General features: G+C 45.9%; 1 protein-coding gene across 1 annotated transcript in view; it reads right to left on the bottom strand.

Moving 5' to 3' along the window:
- klf6a (Kruppel like factor 6a) overlaps positions 1–9,903 on the bottom strand; it is a 39,827-nt gene that overhangs the window by 8,441 nt on the left and 21,483 nt on the right. The window contains exons 2-3 of the mRNA XM_061964865.1: positions 9,073–9,658; positions 2,922–3,045 (exon numbers count right to left, since the gene is read on the bottom strand). Of these exons, the coding sequence (XP_061820849.1) occupies positions 2,922–3,045; positions 9,073–9,658 (710 nt within the window). The remainder of the gene's footprint in view (positions 1–2,921; positions 3,046–9,072; positions 9,659–9,903) is intronic.

Raw genomic sequence — 9,903 nt, 5'->3', positions numbered from 1 at the left:
TTATGACCGAAAGGACAAGATCACGGGTACAAGCGGCCCAAATGAGTTTCCTCCGCCGGGTGGCGGGGCTCTCCCTTAGAGATAGGGTGAGAAGCTCTGTCATCCGGGGGGAGCTCAAAGTAAAGCCGCTGCTCCTCCACATGGAGAGGAGCCAGATGAGGTGGTTCGGGCATCTGGTCAGGATGCCACCCGAACGCCTCCCTAGGGAGGTGTTTAGGGCACGTCCGACCGGTAGGAGGCCACGGGGAAGACCCAGGACACGTTGGGAAGACTATGTCTCCCGGCTGGCCTGGGAACGCCTCGGGATCCCCCGGGAGGAGCTGGATGAAGTGGCTGGGGAGAGGGAAGTCTGGGCTTCCCTGCTTAGGCTGCTGCCCCCGCAACCCGACCTCGGATAAGCGGAAGAAGATGGATGGATGGATGGATAATGAGTATTATAGCAAGCTTAAATGTTGATTATTAAAAAGACACATAGTAAATATTTGTACCATGAATTGATTAACGTGGACCCCGACTAAGATAAGTTGAAAAACTTATTGGGGTGTTACCATTTAGTGGTCAATTGGACGGAATATGTACTGTACTGTGTAATCTACTAATACAAGTCTCAATCAATCAATCAATCAAGGACATTGAAAGTGTGTTTTATCAGAATGCTCGATTAATCGAACAAACCAGTGAAGTGACTATTTATATTGCGCGTTTTCTGGAGTGTGAACCCCATTATCGACACTACATTCATCAAGGTGGGTGCAGTGTCTTGCCCAAGGACTCAACGGCAGAAGCTAGACCGGAACCAGGAACCCTCAAGTTTCTGGACGGCCACCCCCACTCATCGGTAGACCCCTCAAAGACTAAAATAAAAGATAGCTTCAACCCTAAAACACAAAAAAACATCCAAACACACCTGATGTGTATTCTTGTTGTTTTCTTTGATCTGGTTTAGTTGTAACGTGGACCACCTAAGACCTGGTGCATGTGTCCGTCCAGGTTTTATCTTACCGTATTTTCCGCACCATAAGGCGCCCTGGGTTATAAGCCGCGCCTTCAATGAACGGCATATTTCAAAACTTTGTCCACCTATAAGCCGCCCCGTGTTGTAAGCCGCATCTAACTGCGCTAAAGGAATGTCAAAAAAACAGTCGGATAGGTCAGTCAAACTTTAATAATATATTAAAAACCAGCGTGATGTGGGCGCGCATGGAGTCGTATATCAACATGGACGGAGCTGCGTGAAAAAAGCCACCCGGCCTCTTCGCGTAAACTTAAACTTACCTTAACCACTCGCTCATCTTTTCTTCATCCATCCATCCCTTCGAGTTAGCTTTTATGATGACGCCGGCTGGAAAGGTCTCTTTTGGCAAGGTCTTCCTTTTGAATATCACCATGGGTGGAAGTTTCTGGCCATTAGCATGGCAAGCTAGAACCACAGTGAAGGATGACTTCTCATTCCCTGTGGTGCGAATATTCACCGTACGTGCTCCCGTTGTATCCACAGTGCGGTTCACAGGAATATCAGTTGCTGTGAAATAGTAATCCGTGTGCGGATGGAGAGATTGCGTCTTTTCATGAACCGGATCCCCGTCGCTTAGTAGGAGCCATTTTGTGGTCTTTACAGATGTAAACACACAAAGGAAATGAAACGGTAATATCCGCGCGCTTTTTCTTCTTCTACGCGGGCGGGTGGTTGCTTACAGTAGAAGAAGAAGCGCTTCCTGTTCTATGGGGGCGGCTGCTTAGCTTGGTGGTTGCTTGCGTAGAAGAAGAAGCGCTTCCTGTTCTACCGGGAAAAAAGATGGCGGCTGTTTACCGAAGTTGCGGGACCGAAACTTTATGAAAATGAATCTTAATATTTATCCATATATAAAGCGCACTGTCAGCTTTTGAGAAAATTTGTGGTTTTTAGGTGCGGCTAATAGTGCGGAAAATACGGTAAGTCGTTGCTATCCTTCTTTGTGTGGGCATTGTTGATTGTCATGTCATGTACGGATGTACTTTGTGGACGCTGTAAGTTTTTGCTGTCGTCCAGCATGTCTGTTTCGGTTTACTTTGCAGCCAGTTCAGTTTTACTTTTGTTTTGCATGGCCATCCCTATGCTTCATTGCCTTTTCCTTTTTGTTCATTTTTGGTTTAAGCATTACATCCCCTTTTTTACCTGCACGCTGCCTCCCGTTGTGCTCTGCATATCGGGATCACAACAAACCATCCTCGTCTCACCCGACACATTCCGACTTTTATGAAAATGAATCTTAATATTTATCCATATATAAAGCGCACCGGGTTATAAGGCGCACTGTCAGCTTTTGAGAAAATTTGTGGTTTTTAGGTGCGGCTAATAGTGCGGAAAATACGGTAAGTCGTTGCTATCCTTCTTTGTGTGGGCATTGTTGATTGTCATGTCATGTACGGATGTACTTTGTGGACGCTGTAAGTTTTTGCTGTCGTCCAGCATGTCTGTTTCGGTTTACTTTGCAGCCAGTTCAGTTTTACTTTTGTTTTGCATGGCCATCCCTATGCTTCATTGCCTTTTCCTTTTTGTTCATTTTTGGTTTAAGCATTACATCCCCTTTTTACCTGCACGCTGCCTCCCGTTGTGCTCTGCATATCGGGATCACAACAAACCGTCCTCGTCTCACCCGACACATTCCGACTTTTATGAAAATGAATCTTAATATTTATCCATATATAAAGCGCACCGGGTTATAAGGCGCACTGTCAGCTTTTGAGAAAATTTGTGGTTTTTAGGTGCGCCTTATAGTGCGGAAAATACGGTAACTTGGAAATGACTTTCTGATCAGCCGAAGAGTTCAAATCGCCACCTGTTCACGTGTAAAGGCCCCAAAAGTGGGAGAACGGCATCAAGTGGCAACACGCGGCTCGGACCTGGCAGAAAAAGAGTCCTATCCCGTGTGCGGGCTTACCTGTCGCAGTGACTGCATTTGAATGGCTTGGCCCCGGTGTGCTTCCTGAAGTGTCTGGTCAACTCGTCGCTCCGTGCAAAACGCCACTCGCAGCCTTCCCATGAACACCTGTACGGTTTCTCACCTGCAAAAGACCACAGGCAGACACATTTAACAAAGGCCGTGTTCTGTGACCGTGTGTCATATCTTTCACCATCAACCCCGGGACACAAATTCCACCGAACCTGTCGGGTGACCCGCCGCCTTCTTTCACTTTGCGACATGCTCGGAATGCCTCCCGCCGACAACGCGGGGCGGTATGTGCCGAGTTCTGGTCTCTAATGTAAACCTCTGAAAAGTGAGAGATCAAAGGCGGCGGGAGCCCACGATAACACACCCGCCCCGCTCTAGCCCATTCAGCCTCTCCTGTGGTGAAACTCAACCTCCCATGTGCAGCCCCTCCCCCCCCCCTTCTAGTCCAGTCAGCCACATTCCACACAGATGAGGTCATGGTTTAGGTATTCGACCGTGCAGCGAGCATACCTGCCAACTTTTGAAATCAGAAAAAACCTAGCAGCCAGGGTCCAAAATGATTGATTAGCATTCAGACAGGTTAAAATGTTGCTAAAACCATCACTTTTCTATCAGTCACAGTGACTTTTCAAAACAAAAATATTACAGCAAAAATCATATGGGTTGATTGACATGTTTATTCTGTAAGCTAACTTCAATAGTTTGAAATTATTTTGACAGTTAATGCCAGTTATCCTGTCAACCTTTCACAAGACTTCAATTTGTTCGGGTCGCGGGGGCAGCAGCCTAAGCAGGGAAGCCCAGACTTCCCTCTCCCCAGCCACTTCGTCCAGCTCCTCCCGGGGGATCCCGAGGCGTTCCCAGGCCAGCCGGGAGACATAGTCTTTTCGGTCATAACCCAAAGCTCATGACCATAGGTGAGGATGGGAACGTAGATCGACCGGTAAATTGAGAGCTTTGCCTTCCGGCTCAGCTCCTTCTTCACCACAACGGATCGATACAGCGTCCGCATTACTGAAGACGCCGCACCGATCCGCCTGTCGATCTCACGATCCACTCTTCCCTCACTCGTGAACAAGACTCCGAGGTACTTGAACTCCTCCACTTGGGGCAAGATCTCCTCCCCAACCCGGAGATGGCACTCCACCCTTTTCCGGGCGAGAACCATGGACTCGGACTTGGAGGTGCTGATTCTCATCCCAGTCGCTTCACACTCGGCTGCGAACCGATCCAGTGAGAGCTGAAGATCCTGGCCAGATGAAGCCATCAGGACCAAATCATCTGCAAAAAGCAGAGACCTAATCCTGCAGCCACCAAACCGGATCCCCTCAACGCCTTGACTGCGCCTAGGAATTCTGTCCATAAAAGTTATGAACAGAATCGGTGACAAAGGGCAGCCTTGGCGGAGTCCAACCCTCACCGGAAACGTGTCCGACTTACTGCCAGCAATGCGAACCAAGCTCTGACACTGATCATACAGGGAGCGGACCGCCACAATCAGACAGTCCGATACCCCATACTCTCTGAGCACTCCCCACAGGCCTTCCCGAGGGACACGGTCGAATGCCTTCTCCAAGTCCACAAAGCACATGTAGACTGGTTGGGCAAACTCCCATGCACCCTCAAGGACCCTGCCGAGAGTATAGAGCTGGTCCACAGTTCCACGACCAGGACGAAAACCACACTGTTCCTCCTGAATCCGAGGTTGGACTATCCGGCGTAGCCTCCTCTCCAGTACACCTGAATAGACCTTACCGGGAAGGCTGAGGAGTGTGATCCCACGATAGTTAGAACACACCCTCCGGTTCCCCTTTTTAAAGAGAGGAACCACCACCCCGGTCTGCCAATCCAGAGGTACTGCCCCCGATGTCCACGCGATGCTGCAGAGTCTTGTCAACCAAGACAGCCCTACAGCATCCAGAGCCTTAAGGAACTCCGGGCGGATCTCATCCACCCCCGGGGCCTTGCCACCGAGGAGCTTTTTAACTACCTCAGCAACCTCAGCCCCAGACACATGGTAAGTTAACTTCATTAAAATTAATAGTCCTGTCAATAGCATGGAATTACAATTCAAATGTAGTTTTTTTTGTAAGCCTTTCAAAAGAATTCAAAATTAATGAAAATTAATTGAAGCCATCAGACACTTGAAAAGTGGCACATCACATCTCTAATGTAATCATTTGAACTTTTCAACAGAAATAGCACTGCAAAAATATTAAGGACATACTTCTGTATTTTGGTAGTTATGCTGTCAACATTTAACAAGATTTCTTCACCTTGGACTTGAAAGCATAAATAGTATCAACCCTTTTAACTAAGGCTGAAACGACGCGTCGACGTAGTCGACGTCATCGGTTACGTAAATATGTCGACGCCGTTTTTGTGCGTCGGCGCGTCGCATATTTACGTCACACTACTGTCATGGCGGAGCGCAAAGCAGACGATGCGAGCGAGGGGAAAAAAGCACGCCAAAAGTCGTCAAAAGTGTGGGAGTATTTCAATAAACGGCCTAATAATGTTGTTGTATGCACACTGTGTCGAGCGGAAATGGCCTATCATAGCAGCACAACGGCTATGAAGGAACATTTGAAAAGAAAACCCCCGACAGCGTTCTTGCCATCACCATCAACAAGTCAATCGTCCGCGTGCGTATACGTTGTCATTATTACACAAAAACATGAATGTGTCATTTGTATCTGCGTTGTAAATTCATAAACTAAAGCACCGTTTCGCTCTGAGAGGCGCGTTTGGCCTGCCTGTTCAGTGTTTACAAAGACGCGCTCCTCTTTAACGCTGTGGAGAGGCGGCGGCGGCGGCCAGCGAGCGGCGAGGCGGGGCGCGCCGGGAGCGACGCCGCAATCGTGCCCAGGTGCGCGATCCGCGCAGTTGGAAGAGAAAAGACTTTGTGTAAAATTAAAAGATTGTAAACCTGGCAAAGCCGTCTGGCGTTCAGTCTGTCGGTCCTGAAAGAACCCCACGGCACAAGACGTGTCACAAACGCTAACGTTGATTAGCTGTGCAAATACCTTTTACAACATTAACAGTTACATATACTATGTACAAACCAACAATTAACTTTCACTTTAATCATACTATCATTGTTGTGTTATTAAGCAAAATAAGCAATACTTTTACTTTTGTTGAAATGTTTACACTGTACACTTTTTTTGTATTGGATGTTTAGCTTTATTTTTGCACATTTTAGCAAATAAGCAATACTTTTACTTTTGTTGAAATGTTTACACTTGTTACAGAATATTTTAATAAGTTTTTCACTTTTTTGTATTGGATGTTTATCTTTATTTTTGCACATTTTAAAGCAAAATAAGCAATACTTTTACTTTTGAAATGCTTATACTATTCCAGAATATTAAGATTTGCACTGGATGTTTACTTTTATATTTGCACATTAAAAAGCAAATAAGCTACTTTTAATTTTGTTAAATGTTAAAAGTTTTAAATGTTTACATTGTTACAGAATATTTTGTCATGTTGTTGTCAATGTTGACTGAGTGGCCATACTTTTTTTTTTGTAAATAAAAGCCATGCCTTTTGAAAAAACTGGCCTACATTTATTTTTTCCTCTTCATTTTAAATTAAAAAAAAAATCGGTAAAAGGAAAAATAATCTATAGATTGATCGAAAAAAATAATCTATAGATTAACCGATTAATCGAAAAAATAATCTATAGATTAATCGATGGAAAAATAATCGTTAGCTGCAGCCCTACATCAGACACTTGAAAAGTGGCACATCACATCTCTAATGTAATCATTTGAACTTTTCAACAGAAATAGCACTGCAAAAATATTAAGGACATACTTCTGTATTTTGGTAGTTATGCTGTCAACATTTAACGAGATTTCTTCAACTTGGACTTGAAAGCATAAATAGTATAAACACTTTTAACAGTATGTCGTGCTGTGAAATACAGCCGACAGGATTGCGCACCAAACACGAAGCAAGGCCAAAGCGCATGCATGGTGCAGGAGAACAAAGGACTTCTTTCATTTAAGGTTTGTGATAAACCATCAAACTCATTCGTTAAAAGGACTCTATAGTAATATAAAGCGAATTTTTCTGGACATTATCATGCAAGAAAAGTGTATTTTTGGGACCGCGATCACCGCGTAATGATTTTTAAAGGTTGCATTACAAACATTTAACTGTCCCATGTGATCAGCCAGTGCGATTGGAAGTCCATGCTCAATTATTGCCTCCGTAAATAAAACTTTGGCATTTATCACATCCAAAGAATCTGTTTGGGCGACGAAAAACGTTGAAAGTTTTCCACTTGTATCGCTAGCAACGGCATTAGACTTGTGTTTTTTTGTCCCAACGTGGTCTTTTACATCGCTAATTCCTCCGTGTCCGATCGAAAAAATCTTGTCTGCGCAAGGTGCAATTCGCGTAGTTTTCACCCTTTTTGTTTTTTTAATTAATGAAAAAACGTATTTTTTTATCACTGGAATAGGTTGATGAAAACCGTACGAATTACGGGAAAACCGGAGTAGTTGGCAGGTATGCCTCACATCGTCTATATTAGATATATAACAACGGGCGGGTGCGGGCGGATGGCGGGCGGGTGCAGTTCTGATCAAACATTACATCGGGTGGATGGCGGATGGTTGACGACTTTCTGATGCGGTTGCGGATGAAATATTTGCCTATCCGCGCATCTCTATTATGCTGTCAACATTTAACAAGATTTCTTCAACTTGGACTTGAAAGCATAAATAGTATAAACACTTTTAACAGTATAACAGTACTAAACAATTCCAATAGATAACATTGGTGTCATTACCTTTTTGTGGCTAAAATCCGGCATTAGACTTGTGTTTTTTTGTCCCAACGTGGTCTTTTACATGGCTAATTCCTCCGTGTCCGATCGAAAAAATCTTGTCTGCACAAGGTGCAATTCGCGTAGTTTTCACCCTTTTTGGAACGGATAATTATTCCCGGATAGGCTTTTGAATATTCTTCACGGAATGACTGCGGTTTTCTTTTCCGTTTAAGACTCGTTTGCGATTTTTCTCCGGCTGATTCCATGATCGTTCGCTCGTTTGGAAACAATGGGCAACTGGTGCCTCGTGCTTGGCAGCGGTGCTATAAATAGCCTCGCGCATGGCATTCGGAATGGCTCGATAGGAAGTTACGGGAAGCAGTGTCGATTGTGCAATAGACTGCAACAGAGGCTATATTTTTTGCGAAGATTAAGATTGTACGGCGTAAGCAGCCACATCATGATGATTTTCTACCGTGCCATTGTAGAGAGCATCATTAGATACGGGATCACCTCATGGTTTGGCAACCTAACCGTTAAGCTAAAAAGCAAACTGGCCGGCATGCATAAAACGGCAATGAAAATCGTAGGGAGGAAAGAATATGAGCCTATACAGAGCATCTATGAGCAGGCAGTTAGGAAAAAAGCTAAGAAAATTATTTCCAACTCACAACACCCACTCTTTCCTGAATATGGAACCCTGCCATCAGGGAGAAGACTCCGGGTCCCACTATGCAAATCTAACCGCCTTAAATTATCATTTGTCCCAGCCTCCATTAAGCTGACCAACAATGTGCAATAGAATTTTAATACATAGGTTAGCACTTTTTTAGCACATAGCACTTTATAGCACATAGCACTTTAGAACTAAGCACTTTAGCACACAGCACTTTATCCATGAGCTCTAGTGCAATGCACATTGGTACTTTATCTTTATCTCCACACTGTAGATTTTATGCCTACATCAAAGTGCCACCTATGTCTATCAAGCTCCATGTTCTGATGTTTAAATGTTAGTTGTATGGTTGTGGTTGTGTCTGTGCTTGTGTTTTTCTTCTGTTGTTTTTGGGTATGTTAAGAAAGCAATGATGCACTGTGCCCAAGACAAATTTCCCCGCGGGGACAATAAAGTTGAACCTTGAACCTTGAACCTTGATTGTCATTGTTGTTACGCGATTTCGTGAATAAAACTTAAAAAAAATAAAAAAAATGTAATTAATGAAAAAACGTATTTTTTATCACTGCAACCGTAACCCGGAATAGGTTGATGAAAACCGTACTAATTACGGGAAAACCGGAGTAGTTGGCAGGTATGAGCGAGCGGTGTCGTGACGTTCCTCAGAGAAGAAGCCTCACCTGTATGAGTGCGCTGGTGTGCTTTTAGGTGGGAGCTCTTGGTGTAGACCTTGCGACAGCCGTTGAACTGACACCGGTGTATTCTCCTCCTGCCGTCTGGAGAAACGTCCCCGCAAGGCATTCCCGTCTTTTCCGAACTCTTCGACACGCCGTTGCCGCCGCCGCCGCTCCTGATTTTGGCCGGCAAGGGCAAGTCGCCGTGCGAGCCCGCCCAGCCGCTCACCACGCCGCCAGCCTCCGAGGTGGCCTCCGGTGAGGACGGCGGGGTGCTGATGACGGACGGGCTGAAAGGTCCGGAGCCTACCAAGGCCGAGCCGAGGGGGTTGGAGGTAAAGCTGTGCGTGGGCGAGAGCTCCTCGGAACTGTCCGACGCTTCGCTGCTGGCGTCCGAGTTCACGCTGTTGGCGTCGAAAATGGGGCTGTCGTGATTGTCCTCCTCGTGGGCCGCCGGCGGCAGCTTGGGGTCGGCGTTCTCCCCGCAGGCCAAGATCAACTTGCTCCAGAGGTCCTCCTGGCTGTCGAACTTCAGGTCGGAGGTGGAGACGTAGGGCTCGCTCTGCAGGTAGCGCTCAAACTCCAAGCAGGTCTGGATAAAAGACAAGCAGGAAACAGGAATTATGACAGCGGCCCCGCAGAGTGGCGCAGGGGGGGGGGGCGGCGTCCTCTTCAATCATGCATGTGCTGAAACGTTCCATGTGGCGCGGCCAAACGAGCAGAAGTTTAGACGCTCGCCAAACAGCCACGTCATTCCGCCGACTGTGATGCAAGCACTTTTTGAAATACGTATACCGTATTTTCCGCACTATAAGGCGCACCTAAAAACCACAAATT

This window comes from Nerophis lumbriciformis, linkage group LG07 (genome assembly GCF_033978685.3).
Source record: "Nerophis lumbriciformis linkage group LG07, RoL_Nlum_v2.1, whole genome shotgun sequence".
Classification (NCBI taxonomy): domain Eukaryota; kingdom Metazoa; phylum Chordata; class Actinopteri; order Syngnathiformes; family Syngnathidae; genus Nerophis; species Nerophis lumbriciformis.
This window is presented reverse-complemented; position numbering and strand designations above follow the sequence as displayed.